Source organism: Crinia signifera, chromosome 2, assembly GCF_055691185.1.
Source record: "Crinia signifera chromosome 2, ASM5569118v1, whole genome shotgun sequence".
In the NCBI taxonomy this organism is placed as follows: domain Eukaryota; kingdom Metazoa; phylum Chordata; class Amphibia; order Anura; family Myobatrachidae; genus Crinia; species Crinia signifera.
Genome location: NC_139218.1, coordinates 202532036 through 202558238, shown reverse-complemented (window position 1 = coordinate 202558238; position 26203 = coordinate 202532036). Strand labels below are relative to the sequence as shown.

Sequence of the window (26203 nt, the reverse complement as noted above, 5' to 3'; positions counted from 1 at the left end):
TCAGCCAATCAGCATGCGCCCAGTGTTTTCAAAGTCACAAGCGCTTCCCGCGCCGCCGCACGGCGGAGATAGCGCGTTGTTTGCACTTCACTGCAGGGACCCGGGCATCGTCATACTCAGCGCCACAGGGCCCTCCAGGCTCTCCCTCACCACAGGTACCCCTGCACCGCACGGACCCCCCTGCCAGCTCCCCGCTGCACCCACAAGCAGTGCGGAGCTGGCGGAGAAACAATAGCGCCCGCAGACCCCGGCGCCTCCCCGCTAACGCGAGGGCTGCAGCCCCATAGTTACACCACTGACTGTAGGTGATGATTACCTTATGGTAAGGGGGTATACAATCTCCCGCAGCCATCTCCCATTGAACAGGGGATCTCGGCAAAACAAGCCTGACTTCACAAGCAGTTAGGCTCGTTCTGCCGAAAACATACTGGAATTGATGAGCTCCCGGGTTCAGGCCGCCGATTCCCAGCCGCAGCTCGTGACCACGCCCCCTTCTCGTCCTGCTGCAGGCAGGACATTGAACCCCGTCTGCAAATTCTCGGTTGAGCAGACCGAGATCGGAACAGGGTCACGGCTGTCGGCCAGCTCCTCAGCTGTAACCCAACCTAAGGCTCTGCAAATTAGCAGCCGTGCAGTCAGGTATAAATAATCCCCTATAAATAGACCCTACCCACTTTACTTACAGGGAGAGGTTTCTTAATTAATATGTAATCAAACCATAGATATTTCATGATGTACAATTTTAATTAGCAATAATTTAAACTATTTATAATATTGTTTAGAGTCACTTTACTGTTTACAAATCTTACATAAAAGTTATTGCTCAAAGCCATTGTGGAGTATAGTGAGAGAATTTAATATTCTGCAGGATGAATGAGAGGAACCAAATTTAGCGAAGATAAAAATGTCAGAATAACAGTCACAGATGCCAATAAAATTATTCCTCTAGTGGCCAAATAATCATAAAAAAACAGCAGAATACATGTTTGAGACTGTCGAGGAATAATGTGTCAAGAGTGCTTTTTACGCACGCATAAAAATAATCTTCCTTTATTTAGCAGGAAGGGCATTAAATTAATCTATAATGTCCCTAATCTATAATGATTCTAGTTGTACTTTAATTATGTAGGTTAGGTCTGACATACCCAGTTATATTTTTAGCTTACAAGAATTAGCTGCTTTATAACTTCCTCATAGACAATGCATAATGATATCTAATATACTATGGCAATTAACACAAAGGCATGTAAGTACTTGGCATGCACTGCAAACACTAAGTTTAATATCTTGTTAATGCACATCATAATTACTTACATAAAAACTTTTGCAGTAAATGTAAAGCTTCATACAAATGACATTTTTAAATTTTTTTGCCACAGGATTATATTTGACCCATCATGCATCACATTCCAAATGCAATACATCCAGCACTTGATTGCATACATAGTGTAGTATATTAGCACCATATGCATAAAGAACTACAGATGGAGCCACTGTCATCTATCCCTATAATAGGATTAAGTAAATAATTGGATTACTTTGCTAATCCCCTACTGTATTGTTCTATGTATTGTATTGCAGTTGAGAACAATAGGATAGCCATGGCTAGCTATGCTGAGCCATGGCTTAAGGAAGATAGATGAGATGGGCTCCGACTGTATGATTAAATCTGCAGTGTTCTGATAAGAGCTGTCCTTTGAGGTTTGACGACTTCTGGGTTTATATGACCCAGGTGTCCTTCTGCACATGTATGGCCATTAAGGGTTACTGGGAGGTATACTATTGGATCCCTCTTGGGGAAGTAAGTGGTAAGAAGCTAGTAGTCTTCTGTTAGGCAATGCCATCTACAGATGGTGTTGTCTTTTGAGTACAAGCTCCGAATTCGGTGAGCCGAGTATCCAACCCTGGCAGTTAGAAGGGTTTTACCTGACAAGGAACTGGATGAGCTGCAGTGTAAACGGGTAACCTGGGACTGGTTCTCAGCATTGGAAGAACTGCTTTCCTGGCACAAGGTAACTCAGGATTTTAGAAATGTCTTTGTATAGATGTCTGTGTGTGTGTGTGTGGGGGGGGGGGGGTGTGCTCACACCTAGGTCCGACTTGTCTGAAAGACAAGTCAGACCTGATTTCCTTTAAACTTCCCCAGAAGCTTCCCTGGATGGCTACATGCGATTTGGCACTTGATGTATTTATCTCCACCCACTTGTCAATTTTAATGACATGGAGTAAAAACAAATGAACTGTTAACTCCATTTAACTGCTAACTTGCTTACAACAGTATTGTAGGTTTTCACTGGCACCTTATTCTGAACAATCAGGCTGCAGTTTTTCAAAAATAAAGGTGCATTATTGAGGATGGACAGAGGAGGGGCAAAGCTGTACATAGAAAAAAATAGATTTTGTGTTACTGGAGGGTCCAGTACGATACACATGGGACCACACATTGGATTGGACTTGCTGTCAGTCTCCTGCACTTTGGGATCTTATCCTGTTATTAATAGCTGCAATCAAAGGATACAAACCTAAATTGCAGGTAAAACACCCAGTGTATAGGGCCCTTAGTTACTTTCCCTCAAGATTAGTTGCCTTCTAAACAACATGGTAAGTCTGTTGTAACTATAAAATATTTGCAAAAACAGAACACTAGCATTTACTTGGTGATCATTTCAATAAAAGAAAAAAGAGGCACCTCTAACAATGGTTCTCCATGCACTTAAAAAATGCTTTCACCTCATCTAAACTTTTATGTAATGAGCAGGCATCACCAATCACCAAACATCTCATATGTGGGTCTATTTTTAATGCAGGACACAACTGTAATATATAGTATGGCTTGGTGTAGCCTGAATAGCTTTAATAAGGTCATTGGTGAGCAGAGAATTTGATGTGTTTTTGTCATTTTGTATTTGAAAAATGGTTATTTCTTTTTCATTAGTAGCATTTTATGAGAGTCAATGTTTATTTTATTTCCTTCTATAATTTTTAATTTGTAGATATTAGTAAAGCAATTTAAAAAAGTACATTGTGAATTAAAAAATTAAACTTTGGGTCAGAAATGAGATTCACAAATAGTATTGTATCTGAGAACTGGATAAAATAGTTCCAAGTTTAAAAGGGTAAGTAACTTTTAATAAAGTGCAGACAAAGCCCAATATTATTGTCTCTACACTATCCTGCCAGCAAGTAAGAAGCACATAGCTTATTATTATTTCAACAATATATTTAAATGTTCTTTAATGGAAAATGATATATGATAAAATGGTTCTTATTTTTTTTTATATATATAAAAATCTATTTGTTAAAAGTCAATGTTTATTTTGTTCCCATCATAATAATTAATCTGTAGACATCAGTAATTTAAAAAAAATCCTGTACATTGCTAATTAAAAATGAAACCTTGGGGTCAAGTAAAATTAAGTAACATTGCACCTTTGTAAAAGGAGAGGCATATGTAAAACATACATGTCTACATTAAAAATCGTCTCTAGAGGAAAAGCTCTGAGAGGAGAATTAACTGGCCACTGAGGTGGTAGGGATGGGCTTCACATCACTAGTCACTGCCTCTGAAATTAGAGCAATCTAAGGATAAGGGGGCAGGGACAAATGATGCAAATTCACACAATTTAGCCCTGCCCCTTCTATATGGCACCACAAGGAGGAGAGAACTGTCTCTCTTCCATGGGTGCGAGGGACTCTGAGCAGGCAGAGAAATGTGCAGAGAGTTTTAGATTTGATAAAGGCAAGTCCAAACTTTTTGCAGTGTAAAGTTACACTAGTACAATTTGGCCAGTTTTCACCCAATTCCAGATTGGATGAAAAAATTAGATACCCTTATGGTGCATATGTAAGTTGATACCATCAAGCGCTCAGACACTATTTAGCAAGAATTAACAATAAGGGTAAACTAGCCCCCAGTGTCCATAATCTACACATGGGGCTCCAGCCACCCATCAAGTTTTGCGACGCCAGCCCAAACGAGGGAAAGCTCGCTATTTCTTTCCACACAGATACTTATATATAGATCCACCTGGAAATAAAACTATATAGTGGAGAACTGTGATTTTGTTATGTCCGATTAGGGCCTCCAGAGGTGCGGTAGACTAGCATTGTGCATGTTCAGATTCAAAGTCATTTAAATGAACTATCAGAATATTGATATCCCAAAAATGTATAGTTTCAGAATCAAAATATTATACAGTAATCAAATTTTATCAATCATTTAAAATTCTACTCAATCAATTGATTATTTACCTGTCTTCCACTTCAGATATATTCCACCTCCATTTCCCCAGGTCTCTGATTTAATTATTGTATAATGTAGACATTCCTGATTTCTATGGGGGTGTATAATCTATTAAACTGCTATTCTGTCTGACACTGCTGGGTAGCAAAGTTTCATATACAGTATGTGCTAGATTCTTTTAAACTGCAATGTGTTTGTGCCCTTGCTCTGTTGCTCAGTTTGGCCACCCAGCCATTGGACAATATTGGTGAACAATATTGTGAACTGTGTGATTTGCAAAACTGATGGGAAATATAGTAACTGAAAATTAAAGTTATTGATGTAATTAATGTCTTAGGCCAATATTACATGATCTGTGACATTATCATGTCAGATCCCCCCACACCAACACCAAAAACAAACCCCAAGAGTGCGTTTTTGTCAAAACCAAGTGCAAAAAACAAAACCTGATGATGATTTAGAACCAAAACCAAAACAGGGGCATCTCTAAACATCGTGCAGAATATTCACATAATACGGATGCTTTCATAACTGTTATGCTTCCCAGAATGCAAAAATAACCGTTTCTTTTTTACTTATCCTCAATGGTATTATGAAGAAGTCCAGCAGAAAATAAACCTAAAAAAAGGAGATATAATTTACAATATTATATTAAAAGCAAATAGCAATTAAAGTCCCTTGGTAATATATGCATACCACAAAGGTGATATATTTGTTCACATCAAAGGATCTTTGTAGCCTCAGCACCAGATTGACATTAACCTTCAGAGTAAAGTATAAACATATCAGCGCTCTTAGTGCACTCACATGACAGCAATATATTGCAGTATGCTGAAAATGTATATAATAACCAAGACGGTACTCTTTACCTAGAACGGCGCCCATCGCGACCATCGAATGCACTAAAAAACGGGTGCGATGCGATGGCCGCGATTTCCCATAGGGACCAATGTTAAAAGTGAGATTGGACGCGATTTTAGTGTTCAATGCCTCAATGCCCGCGATTTTTCCATAGGAAACAATGTTAAATGGGCCACAGAGCCCAAATAGTCACCGTGAAGTCTGAAATGGCCCCCACAATTGTTAACGCCACCCCACGATCAACATCAACCCGAAGCGTGGCGAGCGCAGCGAGCCCGCGAGGGGCGGCGGTACGCGTCCTCTGACCTTTTCATACCCCCACTATCCACGTCGGCGTGGAGTTGAGAATAGAATAGTGTGGCGAGCGCAGCGAGCCACCGAGCCCGAAGCGTGGCGAGCGGACGCGGATACCTTCACAGTTATACGCGTCCCCTCGCGGGCTTCCCAGGTGTCCATGGCGACGCGGACACCTGTGAAGCCCGCGAAGGGACGCCAATCGCGGGCGCCGTTCTAGGTAAAGAGTACCACCAAGACTTCTTAATAATATACAGTATGTTTGCAACAAACGGTAACAAATTTGTGCACATGAAATGCTTTCTTTAGTCATAGCCCACATCCTCAAAGAACGTTTAATATAACTGAATGGCTCCACATCACAAGTCCTCCTGTATACATTTCAGAGAGACCCATCCAGTAGCAGCACCAACCAAAGACTGCAGAGGGGAGCCGGCCATCACATATAAACATACATGTAAAATTATATGTAAGAAATGTGCTGGCTGAATAAGCATTCCAAGTCTAATAACCACCACAAACATAAATAGATGCCACAATCAAATACGTTGGATACAAAATCCCTGCAGTTGGGATGGCAATAGTCATCATACTGACATTGGAATCCCAATGGACAGAATCCCTCCCCACAGCCTAACCCTAACCTTTCTCTCCCACAGCTTAACCCTAATGTCCCATTACTGCCTAACCTTAACCCAAGTAGTTGGCTACCAAGGAATGTATCAGGATTCTGTCCATCGGGATCCAGCTGTCGGCCTTCTGACTGTCAGGCTGTTGACTGCATACAAATCAAACAAGTGAATTGTGTAAACTCAAAAAATTGTGTACTTAGCAACTTTACTAGGGGTTCCACAAGTGTTTTAGCCTAGGGTGTCATAACCCCTTATAATATACTGTACAATGGCCATACATTCAAACAACTTATCTGTCTTCCTTAAAGTGTCATATCCCTGACATGGAATCATCCAGTAAATTATAATACAAAAATAATTCAGTCTATCATAACTGATAAACTCATGAGATTCCAGATTACTCTGGATATTGGAAATTAGACAGTTGAATAGGCGATACTATTGCCAACTAGATCAGCATGGTCACTTCTCATTGGCTAGGTGAAACTCTGTGCACCCATATTAGAGAATACACAAAGAGGGGCTTTTTTGATTATGCTCTTGTAGTGGCACACTTTGGCAGTAACAAATATAACTCAATAATTTAAGGTTCCTATTTCTGGGAAAGGTCCACTTTAATAGTACACTAAATAAAATACTTTTTTAGTGATGTATCAGTATTGTTTCACCAAAAATTCAAATGTATAAAACAACGACAAAGTGGAAAATAATACTCGATATTTTAATAGTAAAATAGATTTTTGTATTGCAATGTGAAGCCAAAAAAGAGCACTACAGTACGCACAGTCCTGCTCTTTTTGCCACAGCAATCTTTGCCTGCATTGGCCATATAATTTGGACTAACACTGCAAGACGAGGTAAAAGATTAACTAGATCAAGGATTTTATATCAATTTGTAAAAGAGCAGATTAGTCAAGGAAATGGTTTTTATCTGCTGAGAAATTGTATGTATGTATGAAAGCCTCTCATTTTTTTCCATTTAAAGGCTCAAAAGCCACAATACAGACAGCTCACACACAGTTTGCTAAAAAGGCATGGAGGTGGCATGCATGACAAAAATATTGTCATCTGAAAAAGGGATGATTTCCATTTAAACAGACACCACAGTTATAAATGAAAGGTTGGAATGATGGCTTGCTCAGTATGAATTTTACAGATTGTGCTTAACGGGGCCTTAAATTGCATCCGTTTACTGCTCAAGAGACATTTTCAGAATGAATTGAATCCAATAAAAATTTTATGGAAAAAATTGTAGCTGCCTTGAGCCTTCTCATGCAAACATTGGGTGGCAGAAAATTAATGAATAACAAAAGCATTCAGATGTCATCATTTTAATATGGCCTTGTGATAAACAGGAATATTTTTTCTCAAGCCAGCTTACATGACTGCATGAAGACCATGGAAGCCAAGAGTATTAATTTAATATTTCAGTTGAGTAGTTTTAAAACACAGCTTTCATTAAAATGATTGTGTGAAGAGGACAACATGCGTCTTTATGTTTATTTAAAGTAAAGAAAATATATACCAATAAAAGTATTTTTTTTGTTCACTGGTATACAATGTACATTTCCAGGATATCCTCTGCAATATGCCACACCCACAGAAACATACAAACATAGAATTTGACAGCAGATAAGAGCATCTTGGCCCATCTTGTATGTCCTTTTTCATTTATTCTTTTGCAACATCAACACTTTTTGTTCCTTCAGTTCTGTAAGGATATTCTCATACTTATCCCAAGCATGTTTACATTCTTTGTATTAATCTCTACCACCTCTGATGGTAGGGTATTCCATTTATCTTCCTGTTCTATGAAGTCATTGTTCTCAAATTTCCTTTGATCCTACCTCCTTCCAGGGAGAATTTCTCCCACAAGTTTCTACTATGTTCCCCATTCCCCTTCTCCGCTACAAACTATTCAAATGAAGTTCTTTTTATATTACCTGGTAAGATTTGTGATGTAAGCCATGTACCAATTTAGTTGGCCTTCTCTGTACCTTTTATAATGTAATTATATCCTTGTGGAGGTATGGCCTTTAGAGCTGGACACAGTACTCTAGATGAGGTCGTACCAATGACAGATTCAGTGGCATTATTACTTCTTTCTAGTGCTGATTCCTCTCCATATGCAACCAAGCATCTGACTTACCTTCCTCATTACTTTGTTACATTGCTTCCTGCTTTCAATCATCTGAAATTGTGAATTCTAAATCCCTTACTGCGCTGTATTTCCATTATAATGCCCTTAATTTTATATTTAGCTTTTGGGGATTTGATATCTAAGTGCATGATTTTGTATTTCTGAAATAAATTGAAGATGACACATTCTTGACCATTCCACTAGTCTACCTAGAACCTCAGTCAGTTGTGTGCCCCTCCTGGTGTGTCTACATGTTGCATACTTTTGTGTATGTGAACAAAGGCATACTTTCCCTTTAACACTATTTGCAATGTCACCAACAAAGATATTAAAAATATGTCACTCATTCACAGGCTAATGTACAAACTTGTAGAAATATGGAAACAATTTTCCATTGACAGTTGTATCTGCTTCTTATTTAATCTACCTCTAATTAATTTAGCACATTCTAGAAGATAATAAATATGATAGGGTTGAGCTGGTTCAGATTTACAAAATCCAAATCCCAAAACACCCCAGATCCAAGTACAGACCCGAGCACTGTTTGAGGATTCCCACCAGGCTTGCTGTATTAGATATTAAATTGCAATGAAGCGTAGACACACTGGAGTAAAACAAAGGTAGTTTGTGCAAGGCCCAACTGAAATATTGCATCTTTTTCCTGCCAATATATTACATGATTGTAAGCTAGCAATCAGGGCCCTCCTACCTCTATAAATATATAATCCTACACCATTCTTTCAATAGAGACAGCATCATATGCAGTGACAGAAGACATGTCCGTCATTGTAGCTGGTGTTTTGAAAATGTCGCCATGTCACGTTCTGCTTGAGCTGACCATTTTCTCACCAACAGATCTTTGTGCAAAGACACAAGTTTACGATACCTGGGATTAAGTACAGTGGCCAAAATCTCCACAGATTGACCACCCTTTTTCGGGCCACCGACAACATCTCCTGAATGCTCCTGGAATAAAATTAGCCTCCGCTATCATATAAATTATGACAGAAAAACATGGGACTTTTTGGAATTTGCAGTTATTTGACTCACAACATAAATTATCTCTACAATGAATGTGTTTGCGTAAAACAATACATGTGGTAAGGAAATATAGATAATATGATCCACATTGTCCTGTCCACATGTGGGTGGTTAAGTGCACAGTGGGTACCACTGCATTTCTGAGTTAGGATACTAATGACACTATTTTAAAATAGGGACTCTCTATGCACATGTTACATCAGCCCCACCTGCAGTGCATATGGATTTGTCCATTAGAGAGTGAATTTGCTTTGTGAGTGAACCAGAATAACCCCGTAAGTGTAAGATGGAAAGTTTACATTATAACCATTTATGTTTGGATTCCTTGGGGTCAATTTCATTTTAGTGTTTAAGACTAACAGTTCCTCCTAGACAAAAGATAGTTTATCTTTTGCTTCTTCAACACAAAATTCAATGAAAACGTATTCCCTATGCAATCACAGCAGTGCCACTGCTCGAAGTGCCAGGTGTTTGTGCCACCCACTTGTGTCGCTTTCCTGATCTTTTATTTGTTTGTCCTCCATTAACTTAAATACAAAGCGCACCTGAGCTTATACCGCAGACTTAGCAGCACCCAGAGCCGCCGAGAGGCAGGGGGGGCGGGTACATTTTACCTGGGCCCGGGCCTGCCAGGGGGGCCCGGGTCCAGACACACACTTTAAAAAAAAATATTTGTTGGGGCTGCGGGAGGACTAGTGTCCGCCCGCCTGACCACCCGCCCATGTGTCCGGCCACCCGCTTGTCATCTGCGGCTGCCTCTGCCTTCCCCTTCCCCTGCATATAGTGCACAGTCACACAGAGTGAGAGACAGACACTAGAAGTCATAGTTCACCTCTAGCGTCTGACAGGAAGCACAGCTCTGCACTTCCTGGTAATGCTGCCGGGCTGTGCTCCCTGTCAGACGCTGGAAGTGAAAAATGACTTCTAGTGTCTGATCAGCGGAAGCAGGGGAGAGTGAGACTGACAGCCAGGGCTCTGCACTGTGGGGCTGGCCCCACCCACCACACTCAGAGCAGCAGCAGCCCGGCTCCGTGTGTCAGGGACAAGCCCTGCTCCTGCCTCTTCCTGCTCCTATATGTCTGCCTTTATCTGCCTGCTCCACTACACTGCCGGGTCCCTACACCACAGGAGGGAGAACACAGCCAAGTGAGAGCTGTATCTCCTGGGGCAGTGGGGGCTGCAGAAAATATGTATGTATGTGGGGTGGGGGTGGGAGGAGTTGGCTGGGTGTAATTTAAAACAGAGGTTTTAATGGCTTTAAAATAAATTTTAATTTTTGTGGGGGGGGGGGGATGTGTATAATGTAATACTGTATAATGGGGGTGTGTATGTTACCCCTAGCATCAAGCAAGTGGTATAATATGTAATGGGTGTGTAGCATGTATAATAGACATTGCAGTTCCCACATTTTCATCCTGGCTCCTACATTTTTAAACATTTGCCAAGCCCTGGTGTAATGTAATAGCATGTATGTACTGGGTGTAATGTGGGGGAATGTGTGTAATGTAATATAGTGGTGTGTACTGATTGCAATATAAGGGGAGGGTTGTGGGGTAGATGTGTGTAATGCATACTTATATACGTATAGGCAGCAAAAGAGGGAGAAGTTTTCTTTCACATGTTTAGTGCAGTGTTACAGGAAGCAACATCCGTAACTGAATCAGGCCCAAAGTGTTCCAGAGTTTTCTTCTGCCAGTGGCCATAGGTGCGCCCATAGGTGAAGTTAGACACGCCCTCTGGGCAGAGCATGACACAACCTCTCAGTGACACATTGCGTTCTTTTAGCAGCTCAAATCTCCCTGAAATTAGTTTTCAAAAGTAGGCAAGTATGATTAACCCCTTGGCAACAAGCTAGAACCACTGGCAATGGAAAATAACCCCCCTTGGCAACGAGCATTTACCCCTGGCAAAAAATAACCCCTTGGCAACATCCAATAACCCCTGGCAATGCATATTAACCCCTTGGCAACAGACATTAACCCCCCCTTGGCAACGAGCAAGAACCCTTGGCAACAGACATTAACTCCTCTTGACAACAAGCAATAACCCCTGGCATTGCATATTAACCCCTTGGTAACCGACATTAGCCATCTTGGCAACGGACATTAACCCCCTTGGCAACGGACATTAACCCCCTTGGCAATGGACATTTACCCCCTTGGCAACAAGCAGGTAATTTATAATTTATTAGAAGTATTAGAAGCCTTACTGGGGGGGGGGGGGGCAACGTGGTGTAGCATAGTCAGTGTGTATCGATTTTTGTGTGACATCCCATTTTTTGGGGACGGTCCTGCGGGAATTAAACACTGCATGCGTCTAATAAGGCGGGGAGGCTGAGGGCATGGCCAGCAGTTCACACAGCACTGGCCATGCCCTCACATCGACAAAACGGCGCCCAAAATTTTTTGGCGTGTGCCTGCGGCACACACATATATTCCTTTGTCCGCTGCCAAAGTTGGGAGGTATGCACCTCTTTTCTGTAGCTCGCCACTCCAGGGGGGGGCCCCGTGACGCTGTTGTACCGGGGCCCAGGATTTCTCTTGGCAGCCCTGGCAGCACCCATGGGCTTATACACCAGAGTTAGCAGCACTCCTGGGCTTATACAGCAGACAGAGCAACTGTTTTTATTTGTGGGGTCCCAAAAAAACAATGATTTTATCCACAGTTATGGTAGACCCGTTTTGCTGAAATGGTTTGTTAAACTGTGCATGTCCTGTTTATGTAGGACAATTTCATCTTGCACATCTTTTTTTGGGGGGGTCCAAATTAATCTATTATTTCAGACACAGTTGTGGCAGACCCTGTCACTGAAATGATTGGTTTGTTAAACTGTGCATGTCCTGTTAATACAACATACGGGTGGATGGGAGGACCCAAGGACAATTCCATCTTGCACCTATTTTATTTGCATTATGGGCTCTTTGGAGCATATTTTGTCCCATCCTGTCTTTCGCTGTAGTGCCAGTCCTTGATGGGCCACAAATTTGTGCCACCCACTTGTGTCGCTTTGCATAGTCATCCAGCCATCTCGTGCAACATTCTGAGGCGTTCACGATAAACTGGAAACGAGAGTGGTTTAAAAAGAAAAATCCAGATTTAAAACATGAAACACAAAACACGAAACATGAAAAGGGTGGCGTTTTGGAACAAATCCAGATCCAAAACATGGCCGAAGATACAGACTCCAACATCCAATGTAAAATAGAACTCCTATCTTATTAAATCCCCCCCTAGAGTCTTGTACTCATTATTTATTTTTGTAATCAGTAACACTTTATTTAGCAGATAATGGGTTGGATAAACTTTAAAAATGCTAAAATGTACAAATCTTTGAAAAGCAAACCTTTCCAGAGCTTGAGCTGGCCAGTAGCCATGCATGTGCAGAAGGACTCTCAGACTGAAATAGCTTTACTTCATAATTTTAATGGCAATTGAATATGATATGCATACAGCTTTACTAAAGGAATCTAGGCATGCAATAAGTAGCGGGATGTATAACATTCAAAAGACAATGCATGATACATACCACCCTGTAACTGGAATGGGGTGAAATTATGACAATAGACATATGCTTCAAAGCTGGAAGCAGTAATGGCTTAAGTGCTGCAGTCATATTTTTTCATGCTCATAGGGGCCATTTCAGACCTGATCACATGGCTGCAACATTTTGTAACCCTGCGATCATTCAACCCCCTCCCCACTGCGCAAATGCAAAGAGGGGAAAATACACTTACAATCTAATCGATTGTCCCACCACCACCCACCCCTTGTGCAGCACCACGACAGTCAATACTTACTCTGCGCTGCAATGGCTGTAGGGAGAAGGGGGCCACTGATTATGTCAGAAGTATCCCTCCCAATGTCTGGGCCCATCTGTGTTTTTGTGTGGTACTCACAGAAAACGCTGGCTTGTTGTAAATCAGCCAGCATAAGGCATGCGCTCACAGGCTATCGCTGGCTGTGGCTGCATTCAGAGCCGGCGCTAGCCGCTCAGCAGAGGATGCAGTGCAGGGAGGCGCCGGGCAGGAGAGGCGCTCCCGTGCTGCATCCTCCTAGCTATATCATCTCTGCTGAGTGCTGTCTGTTGCTGTCGGTGTGCGCGCCGGAAGCTTTAGCTGATCTGTCCCTCCCAGCAACGAGCGCCTCCCATGCCCGTCCGCACAGGTTGGCAATTATTTCTGCATCCTCTCCCTGCTGCTGAGTTTCATCTCCTGCTACTAAGCACGGAACGGAACTCTTCCCCCTACACTCCGTTTACAAGCCCTCCCCCTCTCTACAAGCTGCTGCTGCACAGGGAGCCCGACAATGACCACAGAAAGACTTAACCCTCTAGCATCCTGCTGGTCTAAAACAGTAAGCTTCTATTCAAAAGTGTGTTTATTTAATTTTTTTTATGTGTATGTATTGTATGTGTATATATGTACTGTATGTGTATGTATGTATGTATGTGTGTGTGTGTGTGTGTGTGTATCTTTTTATATTATATAGATACATACACTTATTCACTGTATATATCCTGCACCCCAACTTCCTAATCTCACACCATTGACGCCCCCTTGTGTTCTCTACCTCTCTCCCTGCCACCCCTGTGCCCCCATTCTCGTGATTTTCAACCCGGCTGCCGTGGTCTTCAACCCGGCTGTGTTGTCTCTCTCCCCTTCTCCCTCTATCCCACTACTCGGCAGCTACCTTTCTCCCACCCAGTGGCAGCTGTGGGTCTGTGTCGGCGTCCATTTGACTGCGTCAGCATCCATATGTCAGCATCCTTGTGTCTGTGTGTCTGTTCCTGTCTGTGTGCCAGCATCCATGTGTCAGGGTATAGCATTGTATCAGCATCAGTGTGTCTGTGTGTCAACGTCATTGTGTCTGTGCATCATAATCAATGTATCAGCTTTTCAGCATCTGTTTGGGAATCAGCATCTGTGTCAGCTTGTCAGTGTCTGCCTGTGTGTCAGCATCTGTGTTTCTGTGTGTGTTCATGTTTGTATGCCAGTGTGCATTTCTCAATGCCTGTGTCACAGCATCCATGTATCAATGTCTGTGTGTCAGCGTGTACATGTCAGTGTAAGCATATGTCTGCATGTCTGTGTGTTAGAGTCCAGCTGCTCCTGCGTCCATGTGTGTCAATGGCTATCTGCTTGTCAGCTTCTGTGTGCAAGTGTGACAGGAGCTGTCTGTGTGTCAGTCTCCACATACATCTATGTGTGTGAGTCAGAGTTTGTATGTCAGAAAACATGTTAGCATCCATGTTTTTGTAAGCAGCTGTCTGTGTGTTACCATTTATATGTGTGTGCGTGTCGGCGGCTATCTGTGTGCCAACGTCCCTATCCCAGTCTGCCTGATCGCCCCTGTCATCTTAAGGACATGCCCCCAGGGACCCAGTAGTTTTTTTCTTTTATGTTTCTTTGTTTTGTGATTGAGGATTTGGAAACCCCCCCTCTCCTACCTTCTCTTTCCTCCCTGTGGCACCTGTGTGATAAACAGGCAGCAGTGACAGGCTTTATTCTGTAGGGGCACTACTAGTGTGGGCATTATGTGTAAGGGCCACTACTGATTTGGGCATTATGTGTATATAAATGACACTACTACTATAGATGTGTAGAACTTGCACTTCTACTGTAGACATTATGGGACACTGCTGTGGACATTATTTGTATAAACATTACAACTACTACTTTGGGCATTTTGGGTATAAGCGGCACAACTACTATGTGCTATTTGTGTATAAGAGGCACTAGACTTATGTCCGGTATAAGGGCACTACTGTAGACATTGTTTATAACTAACACTACAGTGGATATTGTATATAAATTGCACTACAGTGTGTTATACATGTGTACTACTGTGTGTTGTAATGTAAATTAGGCACTACTGTATGACACCGTAAGGGGCATTACCGCAAGACATAATGTGAATAAGGGGAAATACTGTGTGTTTTAACGTAAATAAAATTGTGGTAGAGTACTGTTTGGCATCATTTGAATTGGAGCTACTATTCTGTGGGCAAAACCTTTCCTTGTGAGAACACATCCTTTTTCTGGTGCACTCCTTCAGCTTGCTCTGTCCTTTTATTAGCTATGGTAGAGAGGGCGCAAATTTATAGTTTGCAGGTAGGCGCCAAACACCCTAGCACTGGCCCTGGCTGCATTGAAGTTTCCAAAATGCTCCCTGTGGACCGCGAGCATTTGCGGTCCTCGGCACATGCTCATGGTCTGCAGTGCGCATGTAGGAGCCTTCAATGCAGCCATACAGGCCCATATACTGTATTTCGTGGCTACTTTATGAAATCTGACTCTTGGAAAAAGCCAAACTGTGTAACTTGTGGCGCCTCTAGTTATATCTGATATCAATAATATAAATTGAATTATGTTCTAGGTCATTTACCTAACAAATTAGAAGCATTGCTACTACAAAACGTGTTCATTTTTCAATGTTATCAAATGAATGTGCATCCACCATAATGTCTGCCTTCAAGAAAAATGGCCACCATCAATGATTTTGTTGAAACATTTTAAAAGCTAGGCTTTTAAAAATGCTACGCACAGTAAAATAATAATTGCTTGTTAAAGTTAGTCATGTGCTTTAAGATTCTGATAACATTCTAAAATAAAAACAATGTTTCCCCAATAATCCGGCATGATCAAACCCAAGTATTATGTTAACTTTTGCCACAACTGGATTTACTTTTGGGATAGGACTGTCATGAAAATTAGGAATTCAAAATTATACTGTACTTAATATTGTTTTTCTAATTACAGTATGTCTGAATGTAAAGTACTCTTTTCTTTAAATTTATATATTTATCATTTCTATTGCAGTGGCCCTAGCCTCCAGTGAGCAGAATCCTCTTATCATCATAGTGATTGTATCTGTAGCAGGATTTATCGTGTTGCTCTCCATGGTTGTAGGACTCATGATTTGGAGAAGGTAAGAGGCACACATTGGAATAGTGCATTGCATTACTTGTCGAACAACGCAGTGTCTGATAGACATGGAGTGGCTTAAACATACCAGGCTGGGTGTGTGCATAGGAATAGCATGTGACACGGAGCAGCCAATGGGTAGTTGGGCAGGGATCTGTTAGCTAGGAATATAGGGACAGGAAAAGGAGGAGTCAGCCTCTTTTTCCTGAGAAAGTTCTGGTGAGTACACGTATCTGTAGCTTATCCAGGGCTTTGTGAGGTAAAAGTTGGCGTTCTGTAAGCTCAAAGCTGTACCTTTGCTTGATTAGCCATGTCCAGAGCGATGCGTGCCCCCTCCTGTCGCCCTAGATGCTCCGCTGGGCTGCCTGCTCGTTTCGCAGCGGACGGCGGGGTAGGCCGCGGCGCGGCTACTCGTGGGTCCCGTGGTCTGGATGCCCTGGCCGGCGGCGGGGACCTGGCGGGGGTGAGTGCGGCAGCCATGGAGCCCGAATTGTGGACTGTGGCTGCGGCGCGAGCCGCTCGTCGCCCGGCCGCGAGGCGTGGGGCTGTGACATCACACGGGCGCCGGGCTGCTGTACGCGCTTGTCGTGGGGACGGGAGAGGCAGGGGGATGCCGTCTCCTGCTGGGGTGAGAGGCGGAGGCAGACGAGCAGTGTCTGCCTCCGCGCCTGTAGTTACTGTGCCGCGTTCTGCCGCAGCAGCGCGGTCACAAAGTACAGGCAGGAGAGGGCATTCGTCCAGAGGTATGCTGAGGCGGGGGAGTGGCCTCGGTGCGGGGGACAGTGGAGCTGCAGGACATGGGGCTGGCAGCTATGAGCCTGATGCTGCTGACCAGGAGGCTTCAGAGGATAGGGACTGGACACCGGAGAGAGTCAGGGGTGCCCCCAGGGCAGCGGGGGGTGGCGGACAGCGGGGTGTTGGTGCAAGGGGCCGGGTTGGTCGTCGTGGGGCAGGCGCTGGCTCCGGGGGTACCGGCAGGTCAGGGGCCCCTACGGCTGCTTTTGATCCAGCCTTGCTGTCTGCTGCCTTGTCGTCCATGGCGGGTGCCTTAGCTCCATTGGTGGACAGTTCTCCCTATGAAGATGATGGGCAGGGGATTGATGGTGAGGAAATCCCGGGTTGCTCAGCTTTTGTGAGGGCTTTTAGAGACCCCCAGGCACAGGGCACATCAGGGGTGCCTCCCAGGGAAGGGAGGTTTTCAGGTCTAAATCAGAGGTCCTCTCGCCGGAGTGCCCGCCGGGGGCGGTCCTCAGGGCTTTCTCAGGATATATTTGCAGGTGCCCCTGCTGCTGACGAGTATGACGAGGAAGAACCCGAGGAAGTTCCTGACGAGGAGGAGGAAGATGATACTGATGACGACACGTGGGCCGCTCAGCCAGAGTCGTCAGGTGAGGCCTCTGAGGGTGACGACGGGTCTGGCTCCTCCTCTGTGGAGTCACATTCAACCCGGTTTTCATCATCCTCTTCTTCTTCTTCTGCGGGGCGTTCTGACGCTGATAGTATGGCAAAGGCTCGCAAGCGTGCGGCAAAATATGCAAAGAAGGAGGCTGGGCGCATAGCACAGAGCAGAAAGCGTAGAAAGGTGGCTGCACTTTCCAAAAGGGAGAGAAAGAGGCGCAACCTGCCAGGGGTAGTGCATTGCGACTATACAAAAGTGCTACGCGGTCTTAGGGAAAGCTGCAGGAAGAAAATAGAGAAAGGGGACTTTGTGGACCTTTTTAGTTTAACAGATGACTCTAAAAAGGCTTACAAAGCAGCGAAAGCAAAAGGGGGCATAGGGTCTGATGCCTTTAGATCATATGATAACTGGCTGGCTGGTTTCTGTGTGTTTGCGGCCTGTTATCTAGAGGACAGGCCCGACGAGCACATGAACATAATACGTTACATACATATGGTTCATGATATGTATGTAAAGTATGGAGGTATAGCGTGGAGAAAGTATGACGAGCAATTCAGAAGTAAACAGGATTGTTTACATATCATGGATTTCGGCTGCAAGGACATCGAGGTATGGATGGAGGTAGCTAGGACTCAGCTGGATCCAGTAGAGGGCGCTAGGCCTCCCCAGGCAGCGGGCACCGTTCCTTATACCCCTCAACGGCCAGTGGCGGAGAGCGGTAGCGCCAAGCGTTTTGCGCCAGGGGGCAGGTCATTCACCCCTGGTTCTGCGAAGGGTAAATGTTATGCTTATAACAATTCATCCTGCCAATTGGGACAACGGTGCCGTTTTAAGCACATATGTATACACTGTTCGGGTAACCACCCAGCGGTGAGCTGCTTTCGCGGTACCCGCTCCTCCAGAGGGGGAGGAGCGGGCACGTCCACAGCTCAGAAACCCTCCAACGTTGGCCCCTCTCGTTAGAGCCCATACTCCGGTTCGCGTTGAAGCCATGGCATCATGGCTTAGACGGTACCCGGATCAGTTAGTTGCGAAGTTCTTGTTTGAAGGTTTTAGAGATGGTTTTCGGTTGCCAATAAAAGGTGAAGTTAAAGGGGGGTCTTTTAGGAATTTACAATCCGCTCGCTCTCTCCCAGCTGTGTTGCGGGAGAAGGTGGACAAGGAGGTGCATCTGGGACGCATGGCGGGGCCTTTCTCGGTTCCTCCCCTGGCGAACTTGATCATCTCGCCCGTGGGAGTTGTTCCGAAAAAGGACCCAGGGAAGTACAGGTTGATTCAACACTTGTCTTTTCCCTCGGGTGGGTCGGTCAACGACGCAATACCTGAACAGTGCTGCTCGGTGACTTACCAGTCCTTTGACGACGCCTTGGCGATGGTCCGATCGTTTGGGCCAGGTGCCCTTATGGCAAAAATCGACGTGGAGTCCGCCTTCCGGCTCCTCCCTTTGCACCCCGATGCCTTTAGGTTCATGGGCTTCCGCATAGGAGAGGAATATTTCATTGACAAATGCTTGCCAATGGGGTGTTCGGTATCCTGTGCCTTTTTTGAGAAGTTCAGCACCTTTCTGCATTGGTGTGTTGAAGAGGAGTTGGGGGGGGGGGGGGTGTCGCACACTACTTGGACGATTTCCTGTGTGTGGGCCCCCCGGACTCGGATCGATGCGCGTTCCTGTTGTCCACTGTTCGTTTACTTTTTCAAAGGTTTGGTGTTCCAATTGCCGAGGAAAAAACAGAGGGCCCAATTACATGCTTGCCCTTTTTGGGAATACAAATAGACACAGTCCAGGGTCATTGTTGTCTCCCTCAAGACAAGGTGCGCAAGCTTCAGGAAGCAGTTTCAATTTGCGGGGGATCCCGCAAGATTACCCTCAGGCAGGCCCAGTCGGTTCTTGGTCAGCTGAACTTCGCCTGTAGGGTAATACCTATGGGTAGACTTTTCTGTCGCAGGCTTGAAAGGGCCACCGCCGGGGTCGCCAAACCGCATCATTTGATTCGGTTATCCACCGAGATACGGCGTGATTTCTCCATATGGTCGACCTTTTTGGAAGACTTTAATGGAATAAGGATATGGATGGGACCGGCGGTGGATAATTCTTTCCTGCAACTGTTTACTGATGCTTCTGGGGCATGTGGTTTTGGCTGTTTCCTAGCCGGTAGTTGGTGTGCGCAAGTGTGGCCGGAAGCATGGGTGCGAGAGGGTCTCACCAGAGACATGCTTTTGTTGGAGTTATTCCCGATCATGGTTGCCATGGAAATTTGGGGGCTCCGTCTGTCTAACAGAAGCGTGCTTTTCTGGTGCGACAATCTTAGCACAGTTCATGCGATAAACAACCAAAGGGCAAAATCCTTGCTAGTTTTGCGAGTTCTGGCGCAACTCACTTTGCAGTGCCTGCGCTTCAATATTTTGTTCAGGGCTCAGCACGTCCCTGGGGTCCAGAACGAGATAGCGGATGCTCTCTCACGCTTTCAATGGGGGCGATTTAGGCAATTGGCACCGGGGGCTGACGATGTTGGCATTCTGTGCCCTTCTTATGTTTGGCAGGTCATCAGGCCGGACTGGAGGGCCTAGCCGAAATGTCGGTGGCTCCTGCCACCCTTAGGACCTACCGGCAGGCTTGGGAGGAATGGGAATTCTTTGCTGGAGGGTCTGATCAGCCAGGTAGGAGGAGGCAACAAATTTTGTTGTCCTTTCTTTGGAATTTATACAACACAGGCAGATCAAGGGCCGTGGCTGCACGTTATCTGGCAGGCATAGCCTTTTTTGCGCAGCTAAAGGGGTTCCTGGACTTCACAAAAGGCTTCCTCATAAAGAAAGCTTTAAAAGGGTGGTCACGAGCATGCCCACCTCCTCCCGACCGCTGTCGTCCCATTGACGCATCACTGTTAGTTGCATTGGTTAGTGCTGTGTTTAAATTTGCAAATTCCGCATATGAAACACTGTTGTTTCGATTAGCTTTCTCTATGGCGTTTCATGGGGCACTTAGGATTCTTGAATTAGTTTCTCCCTCTAAACTTAGGAATGCAAACTTGTTAAACTCAGACTTACACATGGCGGATGGGGTACTATGGTGTAGAATTAGGCGATCAAAGACCGATCCTGCTGCTAAGGGAACATGGGTGTCCATGGGGCCGGTGGTGCCCGTTTCTGTTTGTCCCGTAGAGCTGACAAAGCAGTATATGCAGGTGCGGCCCGAGATTGACGGGTCATGGCTGATCCATTACGATAGCTCGCCACTAACTAAATATCAGTTCGCATGGATGTTGCGCAGATGCCTGGCTGAGGTGGGCCTTTCCCCTAAGGAATTGGATCACACTCCTTCCGCGTAGGCGCAGCAACAACAGCGTAGATGATATCAAGAAACTAGGTAGATGGCGCTCTGCAAGTTACAAGACATATATCCGCCCGCACCTTCTGCCCTGATCTACCGTGTGTGATTGCATTTTGTGGTTTGATTGTGCTCCTGTGTTTACCCTTCCCTACATAGCCCTACTCGGGGATTAGCTACGCTCTGTTGTTGGGCCAGCGTCCGGAGTTTTCTCGCTTTTTTGCCTGACCTGACGGACTGAATCTGGCACAATTAATTCGGCTAATTCGGTTTCCAATTAAGAGTCCCTCAGCAGGTTTAGACGTTTTTTCTCCGGCCGAGTAAACCCCTGTTTTCCTTTATCCCAACCATCCCATACCCTACCTTTGTCCGTCTCTTTCCTTTCGTGTCTGGAGTGGCTTCAATTAGTATTGAAGCAGTTCTACTGCACCAAATTTGTGCTTCACAGACAGAATTTTTCTTTTTGGCAGATCCTCATAATATGTGCATTACCTGTTCCTCTAAATAAAATATTCTAACTCATCTCTACGCATTTCTATCCCATTATAGGTGTGGTTTACGATAGATGCAGGGTATGGGTTGTTGGTCACTCTTTCGTGCACTGGGCGGCTAGGTTAGTGGCCGACGGGGACAGGCCCATATTTGCCATTTCTGACACGGTGAGGTGGATCGGTGTGAGAGGAATGTCCTGGCGTGAGCTAAGGGCTTTACTCTTGGTAAAGGTGCTGAAGTACGGGTTGCCTGAGGTCTTGGTACTTCACTTGGGGGGCAATGATCTTGGGAAAATGTCCCAGTTGGAGCTCAGGGCAATGATTTTGAATGATTTGACCGCCATTAAGGCTGTGAGGCCTTCCTGTACCCTGATATGGTCTTGTGTAATTCCTCGTCTGTGTTGGAGAGGTGCGAGGAATTGTCGTGCAGTAGACGAGGCCAGGAAAAAGCTGAACTCAGCTGTGTCTCGTTGGGTCATGGATAATGGAGGTGCGGTGGTCACCCACGAAAGGTTTAGATTTGGGTTAAGTCATCTTTATAGACCTGATGGCGTTCATCTAGTGAGGGACGGATTATTCATGTTTGTTGAGGATCTGCTGTTTATTGTAGAGTCGGTGCTTTAGATGTGGTGGCGGGGCGTGGTCTCCGGGATCGGAGGCCTCGCTTTGGCGGGAAAGAACGGCAAGTTGATAGATTTCAAGTCTTCAGTTAGTATGTTTGCTGCGTATCCGGTTTGTTTCGGTGCACTCGCCTCTCATTGGCTTAGGCCTTCGCTGTAGCACCCGACCGGGGTCAGCGAACCCACCCGGCTGGGTGGGCAGTCAATGCTGTAGGTGGAGTGGATACCGCTTGTTAAGTTAGGTCGGATTACGTATGCTAGTTTGGGGTGGGGTTTAGTTCAAATAGCCGTTCTTTCTAGGCCACCAATAAAATCTCAAAAATAAAATAAAAATAAAATAAAAATTAGCTTAAAATCATTTTCAATAAATTCAGCTAACAAATTTCTTCCAAACTATGTCTCCGTGTCTTTATTTCTGAAGTAGTCGTATAAGTTATGTTATATTACCTGAATGCTAAAGGTCACACACACTCACCGATAGGATGTTTATTAGTTTACATATTGTCATGTACCCATAGGGTAAGTGGTTTGTTATCTTTTTAGCAGAAGATGGATAATGAGAGGTAAAATACTGCTGCTACTGTAATTTACTGAAAACTATTTTTATGGATAAATAAGTTTTCTCCTGTGACTTTATGTTTCACAGTGCACAGGTCCCCAGTGCAGCAGTTGTCATTGTTGACAATAATATGTTTTTAATCTCTCTCCATCTATCTCTCTATCAATATAGGTGCATATCAAGTAACACATGTATACTATAGATAAAAATATATAAAAAACAAACAAGGACACAGTAACAGTCTATGGGCCAGATTCTCTAAGCTTCAAAAGTGATAAAATGGAGAGTGATAAACAGCCAGCAAATCAGCTCCTGCCTTAGATTTTTCAAACACAGTCTGTGACATGGCAGGTAGGAGCTAAATGGCTGGTGGTTTATCACTCTCCATTTTATCACTTTTGAAGCTTAGAGAATCTGGCCCTATGGCCCTTATTCTGGTTCCGTCGTTTGGATGCAAATTTGCACAGGAACTGATGTGTTGCATATGAGTGCACGCTCCTAGCCTTGCTAACAGGGGTTGGAGAGGGGCGTGGGGTGCTGGCCAGGGTCATTACCATTTGTGTACACCCTGCGTTTCATGTGCGTTCCCATGAAAACGCTGGGCATACATATGCTAATGTGGTTGTGACGCACGTGCAGGGGGTGGACAGCTGACATATTTGGATGTCAGCTGTCCACCCAATTCCCTGAATTTCTTTGCTCATATGTATGAGTGGTCTGGACTACCCTTACATATGCGTGCGCTTTCATCATCTTTCGATGGTCGGCAACCATCGAATGATGGGGGAGGTTCCCACTGGCATGCAAACGGATGTTCATGTAAAACATCCATCCGCAGGCCTTGCAAGTGAATTTGGCGTGCAAATGGGTGGTGCGGCCTAACTAATCACAAGGCGGGGTTTGCTTCATTCACAAGGGTGCGTGCATGCATCCGATCTAATGAACCAGAATAAGGGCCTATAAAACATACACTCTCTCATATATATATATATATATATATATATATGTCTTGAGACTAAGCTGCACACACAATAAGTGTCCAATTCAGAGTGCTATGAACAGTCATGGCGCCAGCGCTTTAAATAAGAATCAGTCATACAGCAGGTTAAACTAGAAGTCTGAATGGGCAATTACTTAGCCACCATGGCTGGCATTACAGTATGGCTGTTATTCATGCAGATTGACGATTTTGAAGAACATATGTAGAAAATACATGATTACTTCTTCCTAGTGCTGCTTAATCCATGCTATTAGCGGAATATTTATATTTTGCAACATTTGAAAAGTCGGTGTCCATGACCTGCCAAGCAATGCTTACAGCAAATGTATCCTACTTAAAATGATGTAATCAAATATGCCCTCAGTTTTCTCAACTTCACACATTAGGCCTGATTCAGGAGCTGATGATGTTTGGTACTTTGTGCATTTGCCGGACCTGTACTTCACATGTGCAGTATTGGTCTTTGCCATCAGAGACACACGTTAGCATCGGTGATTGCTGCTTTAACAAATATGTAGCAGCGTAAGCAACTCCAGACACTTCTGAATCAGGCCTACTTCCCTTAACTATTAATGATCAGAATGGGGTTCTGTTTTCTATTAGTCATATAATATAACGGCTGTAGGCATTAATCTTTACAATACCATAGCTGTACACTAGCCGGTGCCAGAAGCAGACTTTCTTGGTGTTATTGCACAGTCCCTACTACTGCAAGCTACTAGTTATATGATAACGACTGAATTTACCAACAGCAGTAAAATGCCATTATATTCCATTTACTGTTATTGTTTTTGCATTTATTTTTCCAGACATTGCTCTTTGAAATACAAAAAGTACAGTATGGTAATGCAACATTGAATACACTATTTGACTACAGAACCATTGTCTGCCTTATTGTATGGTCAATTAACATTGCAGGATTGTTGTAAAACTGATTGTTATGTAGTTTGGGTTAAATGTAGGATGTAATAATGATAATATCTAGTCACTTTTTCTAAATGATGTTTTATAGATATCATACATAGCTATTATTGCAAACAATTATTGTTCTCCCTTCCCACAGGCAGTGTGGCTACAGCAAGGCGAGTCAGGATGGAGATGAAGAACTGTACTTCCACTGTGAGTATTATCTTAGCATGTGCTGGCACTACCTTGTAACAGAGCATATGAAACTGACAACCCACAAGGAAACCATAATGCCTTGAAGAGAAAAATGTTGGATGCTATTAATTTGTCCCTTAGATCTATGCGGTTGAAGTTCTTCGGATTCTTGTCAAGTGGAAATTAAGAAAAACGATTAGAGCGGTAACATAATGAAACAGTGGGGACGCCCTCTGCTGCCTCTGTCATCACAGCCTCTCCACAGACTCAGGAATGCAGGCAGCCTAGCTCATCCTTTAGCAGCAATTTCATAGACAGGCAGCTAGCATTTTAGATCCGAAAGGGCACTTTAGTACAGCGATGGGATGATTGATAGTGTTCCTGTTCATGGCTCATCATCTGATTGCACATATCACAAATCCCAAAGGCTAGCTATACATTTTTCATTGATGTTCCTAGTAGAATAAGACTTTGGGCATTTCCTCCAAACCTCAGGAATCTAATTTGTGTTTATGTAAATAGCTATAATGCAGTACCTGGTCTGATTGGCTGAGAATCAGCATTGCCTCCTATAGGTATACTGTGTCACCTTGCTTTCTAATTTGACAATAGTTACATACTCCTATCCTATACTGAAACATCATAACTGATACCATCAGCACACTTTACTAGTTTTTGCGTCTTACTACATGTGCATTATTGACTAGTATACACATACACACTAGTATACACATTCATATACAACAGACATTTAATCGCTAGAACATCCCTGTTCCTTTGCACTTCCCCACTTGCAGATATTTTGCCTGATTGTAAGTCACATGCAGATTCATATGTGGCAAACTCTAAAGTTTTAGCAAGCTGTACATGTGCCTTATTGAACATACATGTCTTTGTATACAGTACCTCAGGGACATTCTGAGACACACACAACTTGGTCGCTACTCAGTCTCTATGTAAAATGGGCATCTCTGTGTGTTAACTCAGCATCAGTTGATGTACAGTATGCACATACGGGTTGGAGTGTCATGAAGGTGTTGTGGGTGTATAGTTGCAACCTATTGGGAGTTGTATGGATGCTGAGGGCACACATATTTCAGATGGTTATTTTACACCTAGCAAGGGGTCCTTGTATGTGTCAGAACTAAAGATGAAGGTTGCTCTTTCGCTCCAAAAAATGTTAGCACTTAATATAGAAATCTATCTTGTTATAAATGCAACATGCATGAGACTCAAGCCCACTTTATCACTCAAAGCAAAGCAGTATTGCCAGTTGTTCCAATAATGCCATAATGAGGGAATTTTATTATTTACAGTGGTGGCTTCTTTTTTTATGTGATTGCTCTTTCTGAAGTAAGACTCAAAATGCCCGGAACATCCTATCTTTGCACAAATAGTGTGGTAACATGTATAGTAAGATGCTTCACCTGAAAATGTTCAACAACTCTCCTGAAGCACTCCCATGTCATCATCATTTCCTTTCCCAACATAACAATTGTTAGGTAATAAGAGCTACAAGTGGTCGTCTTATATACAATAAGGTTATGTTTAACTCCACATTTTTTATAGTGTTG

The 26203-nt window shown here is 44.0% G+C and overlaps 1 protein-coding gene across 1 annotated transcript in view; it reads left to right on the top strand.

Annotated features, from left to right (window-relative positions):
- The window catches only part of EPHA10 (EPH receptor A10), a 545244-nt gene that overhangs the window by 432774 nt on the left and 86267 nt on the right, over positions 1-26203 (top strand). The window contains exons 8-9 of the mRNA XM_083173569.1: positions 16030-16138; positions 24592-24647. Coding sequence (XP_083029695.1) covers positions 16030-16138; positions 24592-24647 — 165 coding nt within the window. The remainder of the gene's footprint in view (positions 1-16029; positions 16139-24591; positions 24648-26203) is intronic.